The sequence below is a fragment of the Sander vitreus genome, chromosome 8 (genome assembly GCF_031162955.1).
Source record: "Sander vitreus isolate 19-12246 chromosome 8, sanVit1, whole genome shotgun sequence".
Lineage (NCBI taxonomy): Eukaryota > Metazoa > Chordata > Actinopteri > Perciformes > Percidae > Sander > Sander vitreus.
This window is the reverse complement of record NC_135862.1, coordinates 25,830,070-25,857,843: the sequence shown is the minus strand read 5'-3', so window position 1 is coordinate 25,857,843 and position 27,774 is coordinate 25,830,070. Positions and strand designations below refer to the sequence as shown.

General features: G+C 40.2%; 1 protein-coding gene across 1 annotated transcript; it reads left to right on the top strand.

Annotated features, from left to right (window-relative positions):
* cracr2aa (calcium release activated channel regulator 2Aa) lies at positions 1-26,092 on the top strand. The gene is made up of 18 exons (XM_078257658.1): positions 1-129; positions 6,980-7,377; positions 9,095-9,206; positions 9,304-9,493; positions 12,482-12,628; positions 14,689-14,779; positions 14,916-15,011; positions 17,607-17,794; positions 18,528-18,599; positions 18,793-18,838; positions 19,022-19,110; positions 19,252-19,582; positions 20,105-20,237; positions 20,700-20,781; positions 22,171-22,285; positions 22,629-22,730; positions 24,321-24,397; positions 25,411-26,092. Exons 2-18 carry the CDS (start codon positions 7,174-7,176, stop codon positions 25,496-25,498), a joined length of 2,163 nt encoding a protein of 720 aa, XP_078113784.1. The 5' UTR covers positions 1-129; positions 6,980-7,173; the 3' UTR covers positions 25,499-26,092.
* The last annotated feature ends 1,682 nt before the right edge of the window (positions 26,093-27,774 follow it).

Here is a 27,774-nt window from a genome sequence, read left to right as displayed (position 1 = left end):
GCTCACTCAAATTCCTGCACTCACACCAGTTGACTTGTAAACAGTGAGGTTAACCACAAGCGCATAAGGCTGATACAGTACCAACGGAGACAATGAATTCCTCCAACCCGTCTCACTTTTCATTCACTGGTACGTAACGTTAACTTTTGTTCCCATACAGTCCGCGTATTGACGTTACAGTAGCGTTAGGTCTGCTCTTTGCTGGTCCTGTTAGCCTAACGTCAATGTTACATCTATTATCTTACTGGATGTTAAAGCTAAGTGTTTCCTAACGTTAATTTAGTTTATGCTAAAAGTTTATTTCGTACAGTGTCAATGAGACTTTTTCTATCACAGGAAGTTGCACAGTAAAAAGTGTGGCTATAGGGTAGGAAGTAAATGTTTTACCTTGTTACACGTGTTGTGAAATTAGAACCTTTTAAAGTATTGTTTTGCTTATCACAAGCCTCCCCTCTTCTACTGGCATCATGTTTATCGTTTCGTATTGGACTTTTGCAAGACATTTCTGTTGTAACGATTAAGTATTTGACAGTTGACAGTGACAGGCACGTTGCAGTTCCTCAAAGAGAACGCAGTAGCTGCAGATGATTGTTGTTGTTGTTGTTAGATGTGGGAAATGGTCGTTACCTCACTCCAGGAAGATGAGTAACTGAATTTGACGACTTGAAGGTATAGGCTACTTGTTAAACCTGAAATGCCTACCTCCAGCGTGTCACACAAATACTTAGGTAATATTAGGTAAACCTTTTGAACAGTATCCCTCGCCAGATTTGTTGTGCTGTGCTAGTCACACTATAATAGCCATAATTCTATGAAAACCGAAAAACCCATTGAAGTTAGGGATCGTCAGAAAGTGCAGCCATGTAATTAGAAACTGTTCAACAGCATGGACACATTTTTTTTTTCTTTTCTTTTAAAGATAGGTTTAAGAGACCTTTTTCACGGCAGACATGGCGTAGTAGGAAAAGCACAGGTGTATTCAAACCCATTAATGATGGCTGCTTTCCACTTAGGAGAGGCCCTGGTGTTGTGCATGCTGACTCACTGAAACAGCTTACTGGGACACTTGATGGAATTGAGCCATCGTTAAGGTTATCAATTTCAGCTGTGCTTTTCCTACTATGACAAGTCAAAAAAAATGTCTGCTGTGAAAAAGGTCGAGAGACAAGTGAAGGAGTGACAGTTTTCTTTGATCCTGTCACTATCGTGGACTCGATACACTGGCTATCTTGACACAATGTCAAGATTTGGCGCCTTGCTGGCCACTTTTCATTATATCTTTCATAATTAATACAATACTTGGCTGGAAGTTTTCTTTCTTTGGTTTTCTTTTACTGCTGGTAGCGCATTTGCTGCTCACGATCTGACCATAGTCCTGAAGCAACAATGCTGTTATGAATGCACAAAGAATATGTTACATGTGCGATTTCTGTCTGATGTAGGCTATTCTATGTGACGCAGTATGTAAATTCCTTCTCTGCTTGTTTGGGTTCATGTTTAGTTGCCACTTTGTGCATTAAAATGGTTAATTTTATAACGATAAAAACGCCAATGCTGCTGGTTCTGCCGGTGCAAATATATTTTAGCCTGAATAGGTTGGTCTATATTGTTGTACAAACATTTTAGACTGAGCTTTGTTGGTTGAGCATGTTGTAGACAGTACTGCTATTGCCATTGTAATCCAGTATATCTTGGAAGGTAAAATTGCTGTTTTTTTTCAGTTTGTCCTTTTTGCTACTTCTACGTCTTTTTGAAAATGGCCCACTCACTTTTGTACCGGCCCATCCAAAATACTATTTCTGCCTACACCACTGCTGTAGGTACAAACATTTACTCGCCATGTGGCGGACAGCCCTCTGAGATTTACTCGCCAAACGGAAAATGCCACGTTTGGCGACTGGCGAGGGTTAATTTCGGACCCTACACATGAATGTTTTTAAGGAGAAATCAGGCCCATCAACAGAAATAAATCATTGAAATCATCGGCATAGGAAAAATACGTCGGTATAACCGCTTCAGAATTTTGATGTCGATACATTTTCGATTAATCATCCAGCCCTATATAGCTAATATATAATAGCAATACTATAGCTGTTGGCATTTCTCCTGTGCCTTGATTTCTTATATTCTGAATAAAACGTGTCTTCTGTGTGTTGGTGGTGTTTAAATCCATTAATTATTTGAACATCTACTGAAAGCTATTCTGGCAGGCCTAGTTGAACCCAGCTCTTTCTACCCTTTGGACTGGGTATAAGTCGCTGTGAAAGATTCCTTTGACAAAGTTTGTGCTTCAGTAAAATAGGTCAGAACAGAGGGTCTGTTCCTCTTTATTGGATTAGGTAGCACATTGGACAACAAACAAAAAGCTGCTTAGTGAAATATTTGAGCAACTACAAGCAACAATAATAAGGAATTCCAGGTCCAGAGCAGCTACGTCTTCCATTGTGTTTCTTTCACAATCGCATTTGTCACCATAGACACTTGAAACCAACTTTAATTTCATCTGTGCACATTTACACACACTGTTTATTTTTTGGAAATGAATCATGTAATAAAGTCCAGTAAGATATTGCAGCTAGATGTAGCCTACTCAGTAGTTTTGTAAGTATCCTTATTTGTGCCTCCTTTTAAGACCTGTGCCAGGCTACATAAATCATTGGTTGACGTTGTTGCTTGTGGCTTTTTTTTTAAATCATACCATTGTTGTTGATAGTGACTTAGGCAAGAGTGACCTTTTTTAAGTTTCCCCCAGAAAAGTTGTTTAGCCCGGTGGCAAGTGTCTTTTTTTTTTTTTCGACGACGGCCCGGCTGGGGCCAGTCACAGACCGATGGCAGCATTAATGTAGAGCCCAATAGCCTTTGTGATCACAGAATCATGGCTGGAATTGCGAAATTCTGAATTTAAAAAGCTATCAGACAGACAGATCCATACCTTATCTTATGTTAAGTGCATGCTAAAAGCCAACTGGAATTTTGAAAATGTTTCTAACTGAGCCGTAAAAAAAACTTTAGTATTTAAAGTCTTAAAACAATGCTAGAGAACTTTTCCCGCTTCGGTCCCCCTACAGGTTGGAAGCGGAATTGTGTCCATTATGTCTCATTCGAACTACAGGGGTCCGTTTCAGGAAGGAGGTTTAACAAACTCTGAATCTAACCATGCTCTCTGGGTTGATTTACCCTGAGATGGGGAACTCTGAGTTTTCGGTTCCAGAACAGCTGATTTGAGTTGGTTCAATCAACTCGGAGTAGGTTGACTCAGAGCTAAGCGCGTGCACCACCACAATAAAAAGGCAGCATGAATGGAGCCATGATACTATGATTTACCTTGGTAACAACCACAAACAAACTGGTCGGCGGAAGTACTCATGCGCACATACAGCGAGTTTGAACATGTATTTCGTTGCTGTTAAACGAGAGAGAATTGGTGTGGGAGAACATTGCTGCTCGAGTCAATGCGTAAGCATTGACAGTGTATTCATTTCATATTTAATCACAGGTAACCTATAATGTTACTGGTGAAAACTGGAATGGTATTACACCTATAATTTCATTTAGGTGCAATCCTGCGGGCGAGAAAGTAAGCTACTACTAATCCCATTGTGAGCCTGCAGCACCATGATCATTAACAGAAACATAATTTATAATCATTTAATTCTTTTTAATGGCTCTTACTGGTTTGTGTCCAGGGAACACAACAAAAATGTTTTAAAACAATGTTTCAGAGCGAGTCTCACTCTTCAGACAGCTCTGCATACAGTGTCTTTATTATTACAGTATGATCCGCATCACCAGTGTTGTAAAGAAAACTGCCGTTTGCAAGAAACGTAATGCGACACAAAGAATCTGCTGGTAAAAGCATGTCCATGATAGTGGATGTTGGTGATATGAGGATGGATAAGGTCGGCTGTGAAGAAAATACCTCTCAAATCGGTTACGTGGAAATGAAAATACGTCTAGTCAGACGTAAACTCTCTGTGAAGTAATACAGCTTTTTCATGAACGGGATCGTCGACAGAAGGACATGCAATGTTTGAGAACAACACGTTTTCTAATCTGCCTAACATAAACCAATCCGTTTTTTTTTTATTCATGCAGCGCTAAAATGCGCCTGATACAGACTGAATGAATGAATGAATGAATGAATGAATGAATGAATGAATGAGGAAAATGAAAGCGCGCTGTGTCAGAGGGAGGAGACTGAGAGAAACTCGAGGTTTCTTGAAGAAAACCTGCTCCCGACCAGGTTAGGTTCACAGGCTCAGTCACCATAGTAACTGACTCTGAGGTTAAGTTACGTCTCTTTCTGAAACGGGCTGGAGTTACCCCTCTCTCTCAGGTTTGATTAACCTCCCTTTCTGAAACAGAAAACCCAGAGTTTCCCTCATCTCAGGGTTAACAAACTCAGAGTTTTCACTAAACCTGCTGTCTGAAACGGACCCCAGATCCGCTACCCGATCTGGCAAACTTGCATAGTGCGGTTATAGCCGGTAGAGGACCGCAAAGCGAATGCAGAAGTGCCGTTCACCCTGTTACGAGTTGATGAACCACTGAAACGATTTTGGAAACATTATTTTAAGTTACAAAAAGTCCTCTAGTGTTGCTTTAAAATGCATTGAAAAACAGTTCCCAGTGGCTTAGGCCTAGTGGGCCACCAGGCTTGCAATACACGGGGGGAAACACAGAAGTTGATGCAAAAGAAACAAAAGATGCGTCTTTTGCAGAAACCTGTTGTGGCCACAACTATAGACCACACAGTAAATGTGTCTCTCTGTAGCCCTGACCACAATGTGTTCTTAATATGTAGCTTATGAGCATAGTGTGACCTCTTTAGGCAAGAGAAACTCACATATGTTGAACACACTGAATCTTGCATGTATCCTGGTAATGTAGTGACTATTTGGGACTATAGGTACACAATCATCTGCCAGGATGTTCATTTTTATATATATATATATATGAATGTTGACGCTTCTTTTTTAAACAGAGTTTTAGTTTCTGGTTTACTTTTAATTTGCTTAGCTGGTAGTAAGTGCTATTGTGCAGATAGCTGACAGCTGTTCCATATCAAACCCTAAAAGAGATAAGGTAACTGTATGCAAAGCAGTAAGCTCCAGCATTTAAAAGTTAGATCTTAGGAAAATGACAAATACTTTAAGATTCGCTAAGTATTATTTTATTCCCTAAACTTATTATTGGCCTGCAATTTAGTGAAGTTAGAGCAAGACAATTTAGTGTTAAACATGTGCCAGATGTGGTCATTGGATAAAATGTCTTTCTGTTACATAATACTGTAAGTATCTGTGTAGAAGCGTGTAAGTCGGCAAAAGCCCTACATCACTCCTAACAAACACTGAGTCACCTTTTACTTCCTTTTCTTATTTCCTCTCTCAGGCATAAGCTTTGTCTATTGCTCACTGTGGGCTTGGTGACTTGACACGTGACGTTTTGGTCCTGCTTGCAATATCTTACACAATGTTTAGACTCACACTTCCAAACATGACATATTCACAAATAGCAAATATTTCACAAAGAACATGCCACTCCGTAGAAAATGTTGAATGAAATGTTTACATTTATTTTTAAGTACATCTCTGAGAACCACATGTTCAATAAGGTCCAGTATATCTTCAGTATACATGGGCGATACGGACAGTAAAATCAATTTCAGATTAAGGGTATCAATTTAAAAAGGCTTCAAAGAGCTTCATGAGCTACAAATATAGATTCCATTCGTGCCAGTAGAAGGTGTGTATTATGTCTCTCACCCTGCATTCTCCTCTGTCCTTTTACCTGCCTACATGCACGTCTATTTTTTTAGTCTGTTTGACTTACCAGTCCCACATGTCTACATTTGCATAGGTCAACACACACACACACACACACACACACACACACACACACACACACTGTCTGATACTCTGAGCCAACTTATGGTGCACACCAGCCTCCGGAAGGCAGTCTTCCAAACCAGTGCACATAGAAGTACAGTCCCCATGAAACCCACCACTAAGTGAGTTATATCAGTCAATACTTCCAGGCAGACAAGGCCCTCCTCGTCATACCACAACTTTCTTTTCAGTTTGGGCTTCACTTGTCAGATGACATTTGTCTCAGCAAAGGCCACCGTCCCTGAAGTAAAGCAGAAGAGCAGCAGTTGTTTTAAGTGTACAGCACGCAGTGGGCCATGTTTAACAATTGCACAACTAAATCCAAATCAAACTGAAAATGTTTGCGAGACATGGCAGAACGAGCGAGAGAGAACATTATCAAACATAAAGGTTTACATAATGACCACTCACTGGCTGTTTAATATAACATAATTACAAACGGAATTTAAAGTGCCCTTCCTAGCCACTCATGTACTAATCAAAGTCTCTGAAGTATGTTCCTTTAATGCATGTGCTGTTATATGAGGATGATGATATCCTTTTTTGAAGTCTCTATCTGATTTATCAGATTAAAAACCCACTACCTTTTCTAGACTAGACTACACTAGGCACAATAACATGTTTTTGATGCAGGTCATATATTTATATAAACAAAATATCAGCTGGTTACAGAGCATTCTCCTACTGTGCCTGTCATCTGTGGAATGGCCTCCCACTACATCTTAAAGAAGCTCACTCAGTTGACATTTTTAAATCTAGACTGAAAACCCACCTCCACTCATTATACTATGGCCAACCATAACACACCATCCTTTCTGCGTCCTTCACAAACAAACCTTTTTCACTCATTGTCTTATGTTGCTGGTTTTGTATTGTTTATTATTACTGCTTTAATGCTCTTCAATTGTTTTGTTGCTGTCTTGTTATTTCTGTGTTCCCTTAATTGTAAAGTGCACTGAGACCATGTCTAATGGTGATGTTACACTTTAAATACATGTGATTGATTTGATTGACATATTTTTTGTAACAAATTGTATTGGGCAAGGAGCTGTGCTTATTTTTAACAGAAGACTCTCGTGTCTCTCTCCTAGGTTTCCTCGACTAATTAAAGAGGCGGTTGCTAAGAGATGACAGTCTGTGACATTGGCGAGAGCCTCTGATGCTCGAGCAGCCTGAAGCTCGACTTCTCCGGGATCTCTTACCTCCACACCTCTGTCTGTACTGTACCTGGCTCATGTGAAGGGCGCCGGGGAAACGCTCTTGCATCAACAGACTCACAAGTACCATGGCGGCTTTCACTGCTCCCTGCGCCACCACCATCACCACGGCCACTGCTGTGGCCCGAACTGCATGGCAGAGGCAAGGAAGCAGCGGCGCGGCGGGCACGCGTGTGGACGTGGGACAAAACACTATCGTGGAGAAAACCCACGAGTTCTTCCAGATGTGCGACATGGAGAACAAGGGCTTCATCACCCGACGTGACATGCAGGTAAGGATGCTGATACAAGGGTGTAACGTGGCGTAAAGGCTCCCCTTGGTTGCATGAAAGTAATGCAAATAAAAGAACTTAAATGATGTCATGTTAGCTTAGATTTCATTGATGGGCTTACTGCTACAGAAAATAATAGGAACAAAAAATTGTTACCAACTTTTCTAACTTGTAGGGACACCTAAATGTCAAAGTATCAGCGCTGTTTGGACCAATGTTTTTTTTTTATTTTTTTTTAGCATCCACAGTGTACAGAGCATCACGTTCACATTTTCGTTATGTGGTTTTAGAGATAACTCCTTATTCATCACGAATGAGCGTACAGTGCAGGGACGGTCTGTGCACTCGTTCATGATGCCAAACAGGACACGTGCAGCTTATTCAAAGCGGCATAAAAGCGACTGAGACACAGAGAGCCAGGTGGAAGCTTTGTCATGCAACTCCTCCACTCCCATTATTGTGCAGATTCACTTGCCACTCGGATATTCATCCCTGCCGTGGCTAATCCTTTGATGAAGCACTTGTAGGCTCTCGCTCCGAGGAGCATAGATACACAGCTTTGATCTGGCGTTTTATGATAATGGCTTGGAAATTAGATGGCGAGCAAGGACAGCGGTCCAGTCCTTCTCACTGCTATTTATATGAGCGTCTGTAATGAAGAGTAAAATCAGTACTTGAAAGTAGCGCTTGTTACTGTTAGTTATATTTGTTTTACACTTTCCATACATCGGTCAAAGGTTGCAGATGATCTACCAAGAAAAATGAGTAGTACTGCCTACATTTATGTGCACTCTTGACACAGTATTTTCACTCACAATATTTTCACAGCTTAAAAGTACGCTTCACGCTGTGGCCACCAACCTGTTGGCTTTACAATTCTACTCTTTGCTGACATTAGGGATATGTTTTGCCCAGATAACACACTTTACAAGAACAGCTGATAATCGTACGCAGATGCTACCCTTTCCCTGTCCCTCCCCTGGATTGTATGGGTCACCTCAGTCAACATTTGCAGCAGTGTAAACACGGCATAAAACCCGAGCTGCTTACAGAGGTGTGGCTGTGTTGGCTTTCCTTGTAAACGATCCAGCAGTTACTGTCATGGTCCGAAGGGTTATTTGGGAGGTTCTCGCTCCGTCATGTCCCTTTGGATTAACCCTTTAGTTAAAGGTGCTGTAGGTAGGATTGTGAAGATCCAGGACTTAGCCAAGATTTTTTAACATCAACAACTTCTCAGTCCCTCCCCCCTTCCCCCCCACAAGGGAGAATGAATGCGTGTGCATGAGCAGTGATTGACACGCGGTTAGACACAGTCTCACTTGCACCAACATCTGTTCCGATGGAGTTGCCCAGTGGTCAATGATTGAAGACTGTACTGTAGCTGCACTGGGAAGATTCCAGGTGTTGATGTGTTTAACTGTATCAGTGTGAAGCACTGTGTTGCCGAAGATGATGCATGTCCATTAAACATGTTCTGGTTAGAATGAGAACGAGGCTAACTGAAATATAACTTGCATCTTGTGTTATTTGGGCTAATTTTAGTCTAATTCTGACTGGTAAAAATAACTGTGAAGAACCACCAACTGTTCCGTAGCCACTGCACTAATGACTGTCCTTATATGTCTGAAGAAGCTGTTGTTATAGCTACAGTATTGTTAATGCCCTTGAGGCTTTGTTCTTGCCAATAGCAGCTGTGTTTTGTGTCCTTTTTAAATAGAGGCTGAACACTGAGCTCCCTCTCAGTGCGGAGGAGTTGGAAAATGTGTTTGATACCCTTGATTCCGACGGCAACGAATACCTCACCCTCGAAGAGTTCTCCTCCGGCTTTGGTACATTTTCAGACTGTTTCTTTCCACTTAAAACAATGGTACTATCATCAGTAGGTGTAGTCTGATGTTTCGATTGTGCACCTGTTTTTTTTTCTAGTTGAGTTTTTATCCGGTCAGGAGATTTCTGTAGAGGGAGGCATGGAGGAGAAGAACCCCTGTAAAAGCCCGACAGAGGTCCTGTACCAGACCGAGTGGGAGGAGAGCCGGGCAAGAGAAGACGAGGATGAAGAGGAGAAACACTTCTGCATGCTCATGGAAAACCTCGGAGCCAACAATGTCTTTGAAGAGTGAGTACTGTACTGTGTGTTCTTGTTTTGTTCCCACGTCATATCTTTGTTCACTTTGTTAACGGCTGCTTAGTCTACACTACCTTTTAGGTGAACTTAGCCTGAGACTACAATCAGCTGTGCAAACTTAGAGACAAGTTGGAAGTTTCCACTCTCAAGCAAAGCTGTTCCTGTGAGCAATCTGTGCTCTGCCTCGCTGTATTAGAGTGAGACTCCTTCTGCTTGAATATTAGTCTGTTTAATGTGATTTTATTTTATTTTTATTTTTTGTTAAACAGTAGGATTTGTTTGGAAACATCACTTCCAGACAACAGTCACACTTTTAAAAAGCCTTTACTACCGCATCTGAATCAATCAGGGTGTCCGCGGGGTTTTAAAAAGTATTAAAAGGTAGTAAATCAAATTGGTAAAAATGAAGGCCATTAAAAAGTATTAATCACCATTTTACGAGGTATTCATTTCTTTTCTTTGTTGCAAACTATGAGTTGTCCATTTTTTTTATTATGTCTGTTTAAGTTGATCTTGTGAAGTTTGTGTGATATTATATCCTATCCCACCTATTTTAGCCTGCCAAGCCAGACCATGGATGTATTAAGAGAACGAGCCAGACCCACATCAAGATGTTGGTTCTGGGAACTCACCATTGGCAGGGCTCAATCCGAGGGGCGGGATAAACGGTTGTCTTTCAAATTCCCTCTGCGCGCTACAACCAAGCAGGGCAACGAAGAAGATAGCGGAGCTAGTTGATAGATTAAACTTTTGCCGTATCGGGTCGGCAAAACTCCGAACCCATCTTCCTTTTTTAAGAATTCTGTTCTTTGTTCTTTTCTCAAAGAAAAGCTTAACTCCAAGTCTTCCAGAGTCGCAGCCAAAGCCGATTCCAAAGACCGCTGTTAGCCAGCAGCAGCTCTTCTTTGTTTTCAAGTTGTTTGTATCCCACAAAGATGAACAGAGAGCCTGAGTGGTGCATCAGACAGATGAAGAGTATAGTGCAAACATTCCTCCAGGGCAAGCAGGTGGCAGCTCAGCTGGTAAGAAAATATTGTATAGGGACAGTAGAAGTGGATAGGTTATTCAGATTGATTAGCTAAGGACATGTGTTAGTGCTCTCAGTGTGCAAGGTGTTTTGTGCATTCTCTTAACAGTGTGGAAGTGTTTTTTTTTTTTTTTACTATGTACTCCTAGCTAGCTCTCTATGTAGATGCTGTGATGGTTGACAGTGTTTCCTCTAGAATTGATTTCAGCAGCGGGGGTGGGGGTGTTGAACGTCAAAAAGTAACGTTACCTGAAAACGGCGTGTAGATTCTTTTTAGCATCTCACATCACACTTTCAGTCACTATGACCACTACTACCACGGTCAGAAACATTGATTGTGCCAAAATATGAACAATAACGTCGCTGTCAATGGGCTTATCTGCTAATGTTAGCTACCGACCGTTAGCTTAAAACCATCCAGCAAATAGACGGTGCCGTTACCTGAAACCGGTGATTAACGTCACCGCTCATTTTACACACAGTTTAACAACAAAACAAAACGCTGAGTGAACATTACTAGTTAACGTTTTTCATGTTGGTTTTGAGCGGTATGCACCCCTCGTGGGGAAGAAAAAGCAATTCAATTGAAGCTCTTACTATGAGATCACAGGTTCACTTAGTTTGAAATGGAAATAATGGCATCATCAAGTTCAAACGGTTTGTTTGCATGTCTGTATGTATGTCTGTTTTCTTGTATTTCACTTGCCTCATGGAATATTTTCTGTGTACTCATGTCTGTACATACAGAAGAAGGTTCACTTAGTTTTAAGTGGTTATAATGGAATCAGTGACTGCTTGTTTCTTTGAACGGCTTTAATTTATCATTTTATTTCATCTATTAATTTTATTCTAAAGGTGAAATAAATGCAAGATGGGTTAGGGTTGCAAGATGTTTCCAAAGTCAGTGAGTCTCAATCTATTCTGTTGACTTTCCCTATCTGCATTGTTCTATTGGCCTAGAGGATGTAGTTTTATAAATCTCAAACTCTGTTTAATGGTTAGAAAACGTGTTGCCGTATAAACCTGCAACTCAATGGCGTGTTGGTTTTAAAAAATATTGAGAAGATATTAAAAATGGTATTAAAAGGTATTGAATTTATCTCCAGGAATTCTGTATATACAATGTCAACCATTAACTTTCTCAATATTTAATGGGCATAAGTAACTCCTGTTTAGACGTTGCTTTGTTCGATTAAAAGATACACTGGATAATGACAGGATCTTATGAAAAGCATGACTAGACTCACCTTAACAAACAACTCCAACTCAATAAAAGTACACAGTGGTGGAGGTGGATGCCAGATTTACCCATCCTGTTGGCTTCCGGCTACCTGGTTGGCTCGAGTTGACATTTAAAATCAGGTCAGTTTGTGCAGCACTAACTGATTTTGACGTTGGCCAGAGTTTAAGGATAAGTATTTGAAACCGTTGAGTCTTCCAGGGATTTGTTTAACTTCCCTTACCTTCTCATAGCTTACAGGCACATTCCATTGTTTCTGATCACATAGGTATAACATTTCTGTCATCACTCAGGTTTGATTGTCTCACTACTGATATGAATGCACATTTCAATACCTACTGTATATCATTGTTTATATGCAGTGTGTCAATCTTGCTGTCTCGTCAGCGCATTAGCTGCAGAGCCTGTATCACACAAAAGCATTCAAACAAGCACTTATGGAATAAGTTAAGATTTTTGCAGCAATGATGAATGGATTTAAAAAAACAAAACAAAAAAAAAACGCAATGATCTGGTACCTGAGTTGCTGCCTCTGCATGTTTGTGTTGCTGTGCTAGAATTTCCACCCTACATCTTTGACATTTTTTTCTCCTAGTTATCCTCTAAAAAAATTAATAGCAGTGCAGTTCTTGTGAAACCTCACGACAGACTGCAAATGTCATTAAAGAAATTGACACTTGTATACCCCTGCTTCTTCACTCTGTCCCATCAGTGCTGCTGAGGTGCGCAGTTTGTGGGTCCAGGTGCGCCGAGATGAACCTCACCTTTTATCCAATTTTGAGGACTTCCTGGCCAGAGTGACTTCCCAGATCATAGAGGCCAACCAGGAGAAGAGGGAGATGGAGAGCGCTCTCGAAAGGTCACCGGGGGGGGGGGGGGGGGGGAGGTACTTTTCATACTATACTTTAGGGCTGGGCAATATAGCAATATTATATTGACATCTATATGGGACTAGATATCTTAAGTTTTGGATATCGTAATATCGTTAAGTGTTGTCTTTTCCTGGTTTTAATAATAATAACTAAAGCTGCAAGTTGCGACCGTGCATTTGTGCGGCACTCAGACACTGCACATCGTCACCAATGAAAAGGGAACTCCCTGCTGAGTTCAATGATGCCTCACACAAGACTCTACGTCATACAGTTCATTAGCTGTGAAAGGGGGCGTGGCCAAAGCATAGGGGTCGGGGCCAACCTTTACCAATAAAAAAGGAAGTCTGCTGAGTTCATTGATAGCTTACATAAGACTCTACCTTAAATGGGTCACCAGTTATGAAAGGGGGCATGGTTTAAGCATAGGTGGCGGGCCAAACCATCACCAATGAAGAAGGAACCCCTGCTGAGTTCAATGACACCTCACACAAGACTCTACCTTAAATGGTTCAAATGTTATGGAATGGGGCGTGGCCTGAGTAAGTGGGCATGGTTAAAGTATACGGGGCGGCTCAGTAGCGCTATTAAAAGTTTTTCTTTTAATAACTTTTCATCGTTAAGGTGTTGAGATGGTATAGACCAAATTTGAAGTCAATCTGATGAAATCTCTAGGAGGAGTTCGTTAAAGTATAGCACCTTGACTTTTAGGCCCACTTCCTGTTGCCACTAGGGGGCGCTATGACTTTGAGTCAATTTTGTCTGTTAAATGTCCTCAGAGTTAGTCTTATGAATCCTGAAAAGTTTTGAGCCAATTGGACAATGTACACTCAAGTTACACCCACTTCCTGTTTCGATGGCGAAACGCACAAAATGGCCGCCCTGCAACGGCCATGCCCTATGACGAAAAGTTTTTCTTTTAATAACGTCATCTTTAACGTCTTAAGATGGCACAGACCAAATTTGAAGTTGATCGGATGAAATCTCTAGGAGGAGTTTGTTAAAGTACGACGTGGAAATGGCCAAAATCGGAAAATCTTTCAATTCAAAATGGCGGACTTCCTGTTGGGTTTAGGGTATGGCTCCAATGAGCTTTTTGTACGTCTTGACATGCTACATATGTGTACAACGTTTCGTTAGTCTACATTAAACGTACTGCAGGGGCTCAATTGTTTTTAATTTTGTAGGGGGCGCTAGTGAGCCATTTTTGTGGGCCTATTCCCGAAACCCTTAAAATACATACATTTTCACCAGACTTGATGCGACTGCCAATTTTGTTGAGTTTTTGAGTATGTTAAGCCCCTCAAAAAGGCGATTAATTTGCTGGATAAAGAATAATAATTCCTTCAGTTTCAATAGGGCCTTTGTTGCTGTCAGCGCTCGGGCCCTAATGTATTAATCCCGTAAATGAAATTACAATGTTTTCAGTCTGTTATTACACACATTACACACAGGCCTGAGTTACACACACATGCTCAGTACCTATACATGCACTAATGGAGAGATGTCAGAGTGAGGGGGCTGCAGCTGTCGATGGACAGGCACCCCAAGCAGTTGGGGGTTCGGTGCCTTGCTCAAGAGCACCTTGGCAGTGCCCAGGAGGTGAACTGGCACCTCTCCAGCTACCAGTCCACCACCATACTTTGGTCCGTATGGGGACTTGAACCTGCTACCCTCCCGTTCCCAACCCAACTCCCTACAGACTGCATTACAGTAGTGATGTCATTTTCTGAATTTCCCAGACTGTTCTAGCTGTTCTATTATTTGCCTTTACCAACTTAGACATTATATCCACATTGCTGATTAATATTTATCAAAAATCTCATTGTTTAAATGTTTTGTGAAAGCACCAATAGTCAACCCAACAATATCGCCGCGACATCGAGGTATTTGGTCAAAAATGGTGTGATATCGGATTTTCTCCATATCGAACCGCTCTACTATACTTTATGAGTTAAAATTGTGTTAATCTAGGCGGTTGTTTCACACACAGTGTGTGAGGTACACACTGTACATGGCACATCATCAAATCTGAATTTGATCCATACAGGAAAGCAGCAACACACGATGATGAGATCCAGCGCCTTTATGTGGAAATGGAGCAGCAAATAAAAACTGAAAAAGACAGGATTGTGGTGCAGGTACAAACCTATTAGTGATGTCAAACAAGTGTGTTTTATTTTGTTGCTAAATCTATCACATACTGTACATCTTCTTCCTCCTCATCACCCCTGCACTTGGTCTTCCTGCCTTTCCTGTTTTATCGCCGCACTAAAGGAATACGGGCGCTTTCTGTCTCGCAGTCGAGACCTGGAGCTGCAGCTGTCCGCCAAGGAGAGAGAGCTGGATCAGCTCTTTCAGAAGCAGAGAAGGGTGAGTGAGAGATAGCAGAAGGATTTCTCAGAAAGTGCACTGCAGTAGCCACTGTCTCTGAGAAACCCTTCATACACGCACTTTGTCACTTCAGTTATCCCATAGGGAAATTCAGCTGGTCGAGCAGCAACACATGGGAGACACCTTAAACAAAAAATGACATGGGAACAGAATGATGTAAATGAGCCACTGTACCATAAACACACATATTAAACTATCATTATACTGTATGATGATAGCTGTGTTGTATGATACAACAGTTATAGGTCTCTGTGCCCCAAACATACATTTGTTTTCACATGTTCAAACACACGAGAGAAATTGTACAATTTGTCAAGTACATAACATTCATGAGAATCTGTGAAAGTGTTTAGTGATACTGAGTTTTGTTAAGTGGATGACTTGGTTCATTCCCCAGACTACAGTATGCCTGTGCCTGTTAGGTAGTGCAGTCTCATGTAAAAAAACAAACAAAGGTACAGGTTGTCAGAACTTACTTTTATTACACGGCTCTGTTAAATACTCATTCTACGGTCTGTTATTTCTGATTACTGTTGTTTCTGAATAACAGACCGTTGCTAGGAGTCAAATCATTGATTTTCTTTAGTAAGTAACCGTGTAATAAACAGGACAATGTAGAGCGAGTGGGACATTATTGATTTGAACCACTCCTGCAGTAATGACCGGCTCACTCTACATTATCCCTTACTTATATATTATAATTCAAGTGTTCTTACAGAAATCTAGACTTCTGTACCTGCTCTTGGCTCTGTTCATGCTTTGGATAATCTAGCCCGTAGGGCTGGGTTAAAATAATCAATTCTCCAATTAAAATCGATTGATTAATAAAATCCCCAAATTGATCTTTCAATACATGCCTTGTCACCATGGATGTATAACGTAACGGGCCGGGAGTTTGACCACTATATTCTTGCCATACAGTTTTGCTTGCTTCTACAATTTACAGCATACATTCTCTGAGAATAACTGTATTTTAACTGAAATCTCCCTCACCTTATTGATATTTAATCAAATTGAAAATATTATCGAATTGATTTGGGAAATAAGTAAGGGTTAATGCCCTCTGCTGCACGTCGGCCGGTTCACGCCTTGCAGTCGTCCATTAATATCTGACAATGGACGCCTCGAAGGGCATTAACCCGTTTATACCACAGTCACTTGCCAAATCACATATTTAAAACATTATTTTATAGTTTAATTAGTTTTACAATCGAAATCTAAAGTTTTTACAAACAATAACTCTGTTTCCCTGGTTACGCCTGACGGTTTGACTAATACCTGGAACAATGATTCCTATAAGGTTCTCATGCAATGCAAACGTTGTTCACTCCTCCAGGAAATAGGAAGGACCTTAGATACGACTTTCCTCCCTTAGCAACGGGAGCTATTTGTAGTCCGCTCAGCTCGTAGAACCCTTCAGCTCCGCTACGAGCCAGAAAGCGCTATGCTAGCAAGATCCAAAGTCAATAACATTGTGTACAGTTGGCAATCCGTAAAAATAATTTCACAGTATGTTGAACAACAAGACAAGCTAGCTATCAGCCTATGTCATTGTCCCCAAAACAATATAACGACTTTTACAAACAATTTGATCCGCGACGTGTAACGTTACTGTCGGCCGCACCCTGAAGTAGCGACCTGAACAGTGAACGGGATGAGAGATAACGTTATTCTCTGTGAAACAAAGTCAGTTAAGAGGGGAAGTATAACTTGCTTCATGCAGCTTGTGTGTTAGCGCCATCCTGTGGTGTTCAGAGGACGAGTTGGAAATAACAGATTCACATTTCCTATTTGTTTTAATGTAGCGCATTCATTTAGAACCGTAACCAGAACTCCTTTAGCAGGTGTCCTACATCACTTTTTCATGGACACCCTGCAGCCAATCAGAATCGAGTATTCACCCAGACCATGGTTAATAAAAATATTTTTTTATCTTCCTACATATAGTGTTATAGATTGTTTTATGTTGCTGTGATCAGAGAGGGACACGTGGTTCAGTAACATTTAATGAAAGGTCAGTACTGCCTCAATAAATGGTGTGAAGCAACCCAACACACATTTTCTCTAAACCAGTGAGCTTCAACTGGGGGTCTGCGACCCCTGGGGGGGGGGGGCCTCAGTCATTGCAGGGGGGCAGCAAAATTATATATATGAATACATATTGTTAGCAAAGATAAATTGACCTATTCCTCAAAAACAACAACCTCAATAACATTGATGATACAGTTACTGGCCTGTACGGTAGCCATCAGTTAAGCTTATGGATTCCCTGTGTTTGGCATTAAAACATGATGATATATGAATATGTAAACAGTTATTGTTTTAATAGCTTAGTATTGTAGGGCCCCAATTAAAGGGGGTGTGTTTATAGGGTTTTATAAAATGAACAGTTTATTATGCAACTTATTTTTATACAATATATGTAAGGGGGGGGGGGGGATGGTCCCTGCTCATCTCTCTTTCAGGTTAGGGGTCCTTGGCCTAAAAAACATTGAAGACTCCTGATCTAAACCTAGGAAATCCCAAAGTGTTTTTATGTGTTTCTTTTTTTTTTTCTTTTTTTTTTGACTCCAGTTGGAGCATCAGTGCCAGGAGCTTGAAAGTGAACAACATGTGGCCATGGTGGAGAACGTGAAGCTGAAGCACACGAATGAGGAGTTAGCGCGGGAGCTGGAGCACACCAGCCAGGAGCTGGCCTTGGCTCAGGACCAGCTGAGTCTGCTGCAGGAGCAGGCCACACATCTTTACGAGGAGAAGGAGATGTGAGTGGTAGCTCTTCTTACTCACTCTGGCTTCTTTATAACGTCCACCTTGAATATGTGGCCTCTCAATTTTTATTTCTTGTTCATTGGTCAGGATGCAATCACATTGTTTTTGCTACACACAAATGGAGAGGCAGTAAAACACGCCGGCGTGTTGCAGACTTCATTCACAATTTATACTGTCAATGAACACATTTTTGTAAGCCCGTAATAACCAGCCTGTATACCAATCGACTTTCACAGATCTGGATCTCTATGCTGTCATCAAACTGTAATATATACATATATACATAGTAATACTTACAGACATAGCAATAATAGCAGTCGAGTTGCTTTGACCCACAATTATTTTCATGTACCTTGCTCATTAAGCGGATTACGCTGACGTTTATTCTTATATACTGCTCATCTACATTCTATTAAATCTATTTAAATTAATTAATTAAAATCCTAAATTTCCTTCGTGATTACTAAAGTGTCTATCCGTCATAAAGTCTTATGTTTCAAATGCTGTGATACTGTATCTTACAGAAAGTAGACAACAAAAGACACTGTGTCTGTGTCATATACACTCACTCTAGTCGATGAACTCATTTTGCCTTTCTTTGCTCTGGGTCGTATTTTTTAATACTATTTTTATTTTTTATTTTTTATTTTTTTAATAAAGTGTAACCACAGCGTCTGTTTGGTCATAAAGTATTTGTAATAAAGGATGCGTTGTTGTCTAACACAGTGAAATATACAGACTGACCGAGGGACTGCAGCGAGAGCGAGCCAGCCTCCTCAAACAACTGGACCTTCTGAGGTATAGATCTAGAGGAGCAGCTGTTCTGGCCCCACTTTAGACAAAATTGACCTAATGATTTGAAATCATTTATTTATTAATTTGTCAATTTACAAAACAAACAAAGACAGTTACACAATATTACAACTTAAATTTAAATCTTATGAATAGACTTCAGGTTCTCACTTTCTCATTATTTCTTTGTTGCATCCAGAGAAATGAACAAACATTTACAAGATGAAAAGGACATATGCAATCAGGTATGTGCTGTTTATTATAGCGGGATTGGTACACTGTATTATTTAAATGTCCCCTGCCCCCTCTTCATATGTCCTCTTATAAAAGATTAGAGAAATAGAAAACAAGATGTGTCAACCAGAGCCCAGAATAGCCACCCCCAAAAGTTAGATGGAACACTGAATCTCAAATCTTAATTTCTGCAGAATCCAAAGAATTCTAAGACGACACCAGATTTGAAGCAGAGGCCTTTGGTCAGTGTTGTGAAACGCCCCAACACAAATGTCTTCAGAAGGTAAACCATCACCAAGTGATAAATTCAAATGTCATTAGACTTTGCCACAGTTTGTGCGGTAGATGTTCTGTTTCTGTGTTGGATCTGCGTTGTTCCCATTAGCACTGTAGTGTGGGCTATAATGGTACTTTGTATCACCAGTGAGGATGAGGAGGAGCTGACCCCCAGCTCTGTGAGACACAACCTAGCCAATGGCTCACGCCAGCCCTTTAGCCTGGCAGAAACCAGAGGGCACCTCCAGAGGATCATCTCCATCGAGGAGGACCACCTCCCATACTTGCTCCAGAATGACTGCCAGGTCCAAAGCACACTGCAGGAGTGTAGTGAAGGAGAGGAAGCCTCAGAAAACGAGGATATAAACTTGGTGATGAGCGATATTTGCCAGCAGCAGAAGTCGGAGGGAGATGTGGAGAAAAGGGAAACCCCCACATCTCCAAGAGTTCAGCCTGTTGGCAAGGAGACCAGCATACATGTAAGCATATCCAGTTATATACTGTATCTAAATAAAGCCTGACAAAGACTAACCTTTTTAACTATGTGATCAGCATTTAAGGAATACGTAGTCTATATCGGCGACGATTCATTTAGGGGATTGCCGGATGTCCGTTACCTTCCGCTTTCTAAACTCTGGTGGATTTCTGAGGACTACGGTTAACTGCTCCTCCGATCTCTGCAGGGTAAATCCAGACAGCTAGCTAGACTATCTGTCCACTCTGAGTTTTTTCAACTTTTGAACGTACACGTGTTCCACCAAAACAAGTTCCCTCCTGAGGCTACTTTGCCGAGGCAGCGTTATTGCGTCTGCCGCTTAGCGCCGCCCAAGACGATTGTGATTGGTTTAAAAAATGCCAATAAACCAGAGCACGTTTTTCTCCCACCCTGGAATGCTGTGTGGACTAGCCAGACTAAGGAATACATGAATGCAGTTACTGTAAGGATTTAGGAAGGAGACGTTTGTGGAGACTGTGTGTATATATATATCTTGTTTCTTCAGGAGGAAGGTGGTCCTACGCCGCCAGACCGCCTCTTCAAGATCGTCCTGGTGGGGAACTCCAGCGTAGGAAAGACCTCCCTCCTTAAGCGATTTTGTGACGACTGCTTCCATTCTGACACTTCTGCCACTGTGGGTACGTACAGTGTAGTGCAAACACACCCTTGTTAGTTCCTGTTGTGTGTGTGTGTGTGTGTGTGTGTGTGTGTGTGTGTGTGAGTGAGTGAGTGTGTGTGTGTGTGTGTGTGTGAGAGAGAGAGAGAGAGAGAGAGAGAGAGAGAGAGAGAGAGAGAGAGAGATTATTTACACAGTCGCTGTTGTATTCATCAATAAAATGGCTTTGTCTAAAATAAAATAGTCAACAGTATTTCACTCTTTGAGTTTCTTCCATTCTGAGCATTTTTATTCTAATATAAACATCACGTGTAAATGTGCTACCTTTTAAAATGATGCAACAATCACATACATTCAGGTCAGTGTATAGATTTGCATATTGGTACGTATGTATACAGTCATTTGTTCTGTGTTGTTGGAACAGTATACAGTTAACAATAATAATAAAATGTGCTGACTAACATTTTCTTGTGTGTATGTGCAGGTATAGATTACAGTGTAAAGACAATAGCTGTGGACAACAGCCAGGTGGCACTGCAGTTGTGGGATACAGCAGGACAGGAGAGGTGAGGCAACACTGGGAAAAGACATCATCACATTGGACAAGTTTCTATAATGTACTGCAACAATGCTTCAGCTGTGGCACTTTGATAAGGTTACTGTGGTTTCTCTGTGTTTTAAGCCCCCAACGTCCTTCGAGGCAGCGTTGCCTGGAAGGCACTAAGATTAGGCAATGGATGTGGTTAGGGTTAGGTTCGGGTTAAAACGCAAGGACACAGGGGGACCACACCACAGGCACAGTGGGACCACTGGTGTGAATAAAACACTTACTCCTTAAAAGCCGGGTTCAGGTTATATAAAAGCTGTTTAAAAGAAGGCCAGATATTAAAAGAACCACTGGACAGGACGGACAGCAGAAGATTAAAACTTTAAATAAAAGGTCACCTCCACACTTGCCCTGGTCTCTCTCCTAGAGACATTACAAAATAAATAATTTAAATAAATAATAAAGTGTGTGTGTATGTGTATATGTATATGTGTGTGTGTGTGTATATATATATATATATATATATATATATATATATATATATATATATAAAAAAGTGTATGTAAATAAATAGCCCGGCATCGCAATACAAAAGAAATTCTATCCCAATATTAAACACACATCATTTAACCTCAAAAATTAAAATAAAAAAATTTAAAGGGTCTAAAATACTGTCTGAAATACTTGCCCTTAAAAAAATTATATACACATACCATTAAAAATTTGTAATAAGTGCTGTGTTTAAAAGTGCTTTAAAAAGTGCCACACAATAAATAACTATAAATAATTTAAAATGCATCACAGAATAAAACCACACTGTTAGTAAAATGCATAAAACCAATGGCATATGTATTATCGTGTTAAAATCTTGAGGCAAGTAATTCAATTTGTAATAATAATAAATATTAGCAATAAAGGCAGAAGCACAGTCAAATTATTAAAATATAGATAAGGCAGAATAAAAGTTATAAAAGACAACCAAGGCATCTTTAAAATATTTATTAAAAAAACCATTAACATATTAGGCAGGACCCCCTCTGCAGGTAGAAATTAACCCCCAAAAGGAAAGGATAATAAAATGTATGAAGCATGCTATAAAAGACGTAAATTTGGAAATATTACAACAAATACAGTTATTATTAATCTTGGGTTAGGGTTAGGTGCCTTGAAGTCAAGAGTCACAGCACTGCCTGGAAGGAGACGTTGGGGGCTTAAAACACCATCGAGCGTTGCTGTGTACCACTGCTTTCTTTAGTTCCATTGAATCAATAGTTTCCCTGTAAAAGTTGAAATACGTGTTTGAACGTAATGCCCCTCAGCAAGTTCTCATTTGGAAAAAAAAAACAATCCTGTCTTTTTAGCAACACACACCTTCTCTTTTCGTCTACTTCCCCTTCTCCTCCTGCAGATATCGGAGCATCACCAAGCAATTCTTTCGCAAGGCTGACGGCGTGGCTGTGATGTATGACATCACAGCCGAGCAGAGCTTCGCTGCTGTCAGACAGTGGCTGACAAGTGTAAAGGTGAGACAGTAACAGTCGCCCTGCGCCGCACACATCCTTCACAGAAAATACCACAGAACAAATTTTTGGGTTTTACTCATTTTACTATGTTTTGGGTTTTTGATTGCCTACAGCAGTTGGGTAAATGTTCAATACAAATGTCACAGTATGATGATGTAGAAGATATAGGACAAATAAAAGTCAGTTGGTGAATTTGTTTACAGCGATGCTTCTATACACCACTGGCTGGTTTCCCACTGGGGAGCCAGTAGCAACCGGGAAGCCGGTGGTCTTTTAACTGCAAAGGACTCTTTGAAGATCAGTTTCTTTGAGTCGGTATGATTTGATTTTCCTTCTTTGACAGGATGGAGCCGGCGAGGACATCCCCATCATGCTCTTGGGAAACAAAACGGACAAGGAGATTGAGAGACAAGTTCAGAAAGAAGTGGGCGAAAGACTAGCCAAGGTCTGTTTTGTCTGTTTTTATATATATATATATATATATATATATATATATATATATATATATATATATAATATATATATATATATATATATATATATTATATATATAAAAATTAGGGCTGTCAATCGATTAAAAAAAAAAGGGTACTAAACAACAGTTGGTGACATTAAAGAACGGCTTGTTTATTGCTAAGGCCATATGGTCAACATGAAATGATTTAATAATAATGTATAACAATAACTTATTTCACTAGTAAATTGCTGTTGAATGACAAACAACCACCAGATGGGAAAAGGACATTTACAATTAACTTCAAATGCGCCACAAGGCTGTAGTTTACCAGTTTCATTGAACGCACCGTCTGTGTTGTTTCTCCGACGGCAGCTGCAGATTGTTACATCCCGGTGTTGAATCCTCTACAGTAAAACACAGTCACACTTTACACCGTTTAGCGTTAGCTGTCAGCATTGTAACCGTGTTTAATCCAGCTACTAGCTAGCGGTAGGCTAACGTTAGCTTCTGTTGAGTATAGTGTTAACTAGCGTCACGTGCAGCGGGGTTTGTGTTTCCCCCGCTGCACAAGGGGACCAGATTTCGGTAGCCAGGTTTGGCAGGAAGAAGATTTTTACAAGTAAATGTTCCAATTAATGATCCAGGCAGGACATTCTCGTCTCCCTCCTTCATTTTACAGTCCAGTGGTGGCTAGAACTGAATAGAGTTTTATGTAGAAGAGACTCAAGTATGATTGGGTTGAGGTTGTTTTTTTGTTTATCATCTTTTTCTTCTTATTTTTATTTTTTTTTATTCCTCTAGTCCAGTGGTTCTCAACCTTTTTGGGACCATTGCCCCCCTATCCATTATCCAGGTCCCTTACCGCCTCTCCTCCCCCCCATCAAATAAGATGTAGGCTAATTGCCCTGAATATTAATGATTAGGTCCTATTATTATTAGTATTATTATTAGTCCTATTATTGTTGTTACATTATCAAAAATCATATCATTGAATGAAAAATGTTGGACCGCTATGTTCACAGACTTTAAAGATAAATGATGTTAACGTTTAATATACACTACAAAGTTCACGTCAAGACCGATTCATAACGCTGCAGTACGGAGTTTATATAAGATGATACTCTGACGTCCCGTTCCCATGAAGGCAGCACGGCGCTGCACCACACAAAGCCTAAAGAAACACTAAAGAGAAGAAGAGTTACCACCGTCTCTGGCAGGTTTTAATGTTGCAGACCACTGTTTTTTGCAAGTAGTTTAAAGTGTAAACTCGTATTGTTGTGAACTTTTGGTGTAAACTCGCCTTAAAAGAAATGCCCCCCCCAAAGGCACCTCAATGGCCCCCATTCCACAATATTGATTCCAGCGTCACCCCCTGGGGGGGCTGTACCACCCCCGTTGAGAAACACTGCTCTAGTCTCTGCTGTGTAATATAGTTTCTATGGTGACTGGAAAGGACCATGTGAGCTAATGTTGTCACATGAGAAAAGTTTTGTTGTTGTTGTTGTGCTTTTGCAGCTGTTAGTACAGATTTGCCTTTAATCCTGATCAAAAGTTGAAACATGTCTGCCTCTTTTTCAGGACTGCCAAATGATTTTCTATGAGTGCAGTGCATGCTCCGGACACAATCTGCTGGAGTCCATGATTCATTTAGCCAGGTGAGCAGAAGTAAAGGCCTCAGTGTGTGAGTTTATGCAACAGGAAAACAAAAGTAACGTCGCTTTCACACCTATAGTCCGGTAGACTCGGTGCAAATCGGGAGTAAAGTTACAACATCGTAGCATTTTTCATTTGGTTCAGTTAATGTTCACACTGCACTTTGTCAAACGCACAAAATATTGTCAACAAATGTCACACGGTCGAAACGGTCGCTTGTTTATTGGACAGAATATCCAGAGTGAAACTCGCCGACACTTCCTGGTCTCAGAAATAATGGAGCGACACCGATATTCTAACGTCTTGGGGTTCCTGGTTTTGCATTAATGTTTGTAATATTTTAAATGAAGGCGAATAATGTGAGCAGCTGACCATACGGCGAGTAAAGGAGATGATAATGTGTTGTCACACAGACGACCAGCGGCTTGGAAGCGAACCGAGACCCCCTGTTTTTAAGCGGCCCAGAGTTCGGTTGTTTGGTCCGCACCAGAGTCTGAATGAGCTTTCACAGCACCCCAACCAAACCAGATTATCCGGCGGAACGGTCCAGATAAAACAGCTCAAGTGTAAAAGCAACCTAAGACTAAATATGTATCAACTGTCTGCTTGAACAGTTTCAAAATGGGATAATTACTTTACTGAAATAAGGCATATCATAGAGCGGTTTAATTTACAGGCAATGTGTTTCACTTAATCTCTATTACTGCTTGACATTATGGTTCTACTCTCAGGGATCGCTCCATGCTGTGACAATACAGCAAAACGGCATTTAATACACACCAGCACGACAAATACGCAGTGAAACTAATCCCCCAGCATGAAATAAAATGGTGCTCCCTGTTTCAGCTTAGCGTGCTGCTTGGCTGGTCCAGGGAGCATTATCGAGAGCGGAGCCATCGGCACCAAGCATAACTGTATTTCCATTTGTTGCAATAAATGGTTAAATCTATGACGAGTTTGTTCCTGACTGAACCAGAACTGGTTCATTTGTTTGTGTCTCATAATGTCCCTTTAGAATTCTGAAAGAGCGGGAGGACAGAGAGAAGGAGAAGACGGTGCAGCTGTTTAGCAGCCCCTCGGAGAAGAAGAGATCCTGCTGCTAACAGTTGTTACACAGCTCACACATACACTACCCTTCACTAAGATACACGGTGTGATAGTGTGACCACATGTGCCACTAAGGACACATTATTCTGAATGTTTCTCAGACTGTTTCACACACACTCTTCCACTTTGTGGCTCTCTGGGTAAACCCAACACCTGGATGGATGGATGGACTGTATGTATGTTCTGTTATAAACTGTCTACGTTGAAAATAACCTCAAATTGGAATTTTATGGAGATATAGTAAAATTATAATAATAATAATAATAATACGAAGATAAAAGAAAAGTTTATTTTAAGAAAAATAGATACAACTGAACAAATGCAAGTTGAACTAAGTCCCTTCTGAGTCAAACTAAACTATTTTCATTTTTTAAATGTGCGATGTTCCTCAAAATCTTGACTGTGACTCCTTAAATATTTATTTAACTTCCAAATACCCTTTATCTGTCACATGTGCGCTTTAACTCTATGTATTAATACATTCAGTCAGTGTTATGAGTATTTTTGTAGCTGTTCTGCTTCTTCACCTTTGGTACACATACATGACATGGACACAATTCTAAATATTAATATAATAATAATAATAATAATTACAAAAATAATCAATTAACAATTAAATACATTATCTAACAACCTTGCAGTAAACACTACTTTAGTGAAGCTTTTGGTGTTGAGACTGGGATGTTTTGATTGAACTATTAGAATACTTATGTGGCAATGATTGCAGTATATTGCACTGGTGGATGAAGTAAAAGCAAAAGTACTGCCATGCAGCACAGTACAGAAGTCATGTGCTTCTGTGTTTGTCCACTGAATAAACAAAAATGACCATGTAGTTAAAATTCTAAGCTTAAAATGTGGTGTTTGTTGCAGGGCTGTCATATTGAAATGTATTTATTACAGGTGTGCGTGTGTTGCAATCCTGTTGTTTTTGTTCTAACAGTACTGAAGGTTGTTAGGATAGCTGAGCGAACCCCCCAGACCGAATGAAGCAGACATTTTTATTTCATATAACCTTAATCTGCCTCGTTGTCAAGTATTTTATGAAAATGTTGTCACTATATGTAATCTGTACATTACAGCAAGGTTCACATTTGAAAGGTTTTGGTGAAAAGTTCAGATTTTACTGTTTGATATTGCACTATGGTCACTAATAGTGCTCCACTACTGCCAGTGTCTTGCACATCACTTTAATCTACATATCAACATGTAAATACATAAAAAAAAATAAAAAAAAATAAAGATTTGTTAATGTTTATATCGTTTGCAAAGGACTTCTTTCTTATACAATTCAATTCAAATAAGTTATAAAGCACCACCCAGTGGATGAGTTTGGACATTGCTGTTTATTCAGTTTTTAAGTTGACATGACAATATGTGAAACAACATTCAATATGTTGGGGAACTAACATGGCAACTTATTAGAATTTGTATGACATAAACTATATGGAGAACTATTTTGGGGTTTTGAGCAGGCAACTTTCAGAATACATTTTTAACTGGACCGAGTCCAACGGTGCTTTTTGAATATACAGGAAGTATCATTGTAGAGTAAAAAAAGTATAATTGATTGTAAGCAGTGTAACATTGTATTGATTATTTGTACCGGCCAGCACACTGTAAAATAAAAAAAGCTGTGTGCTCTGACACAGCAGCACTCAGTTTGATACTGCACTATTTTTGTCGATTGTTACAAGCATTTGTTGCATGCTTTATAAATTCAGTTTTCCCATTGCTGCCAAGTGCTCCTATTTTGAATCCAGCCCATTATGGTGTCTGCACGATATACAAGACATCATGTTGCTAAATGGTTTAAAACCTATTGTGCTTTATATTGTTTTCCTTAGTTGAGGGTTGCAGTAGTTTGAGTCTTATACTAGGAATATTAATGTGAAGTAATCTGCGCCCCCCCCCCCCTCCTCAGTGAGTACCTATAGGCAATGACCTCAGTAAGAGCACAGGTGGAGTGGAAACAGTTTTCATTAGCTTCAATACACCACCACTGTAACTGTGCAATGTTTAGACTGAGATACAGTCTGTAAACTCTAGTACCACATCGTCATCGTGTGATATTACTCAAGAAACTAGTATGCATGTTACTAAGAAACATGATTCTCAATCTCATTAGGTTTAGCCCTTGTGTTGTCTTCCCGTCGACCATAAGCTTGTTTTCCTTCCAGGGACAAAATTGAAAATAACATTCTTCTGCGGTGCTTTTTCCGACGTTTTTGGTGCTTATGTTTTTGTACCTCTTTTTAATTTTTTTTTATTC

Excerpts from the sequence above, each read along its gene's own strand:
- cracr2aa (XM_078257658.1), top strand. The coding sequence starts at position 7,174 with ATGGCGGCTTTCACTGCTCCCTGCGCCACCACCATCACCACGGCCACT. Across the intron at positions 12,629-14,688 it reads ATGGAGAGCGCTCTCGAAAG|GAAAGCAGCAACACACGATG; the intron begins GTCACCGGGGGG and ends TGATCCATACAG. Across the intron at positions 19,583-20,104 it reads GCAAGGAGACCAGCATACAT|GAGGAAGGTGGTCCTACGCC; the intron begins GTAAGCATATCC and ends TTGTTTCTTCAG.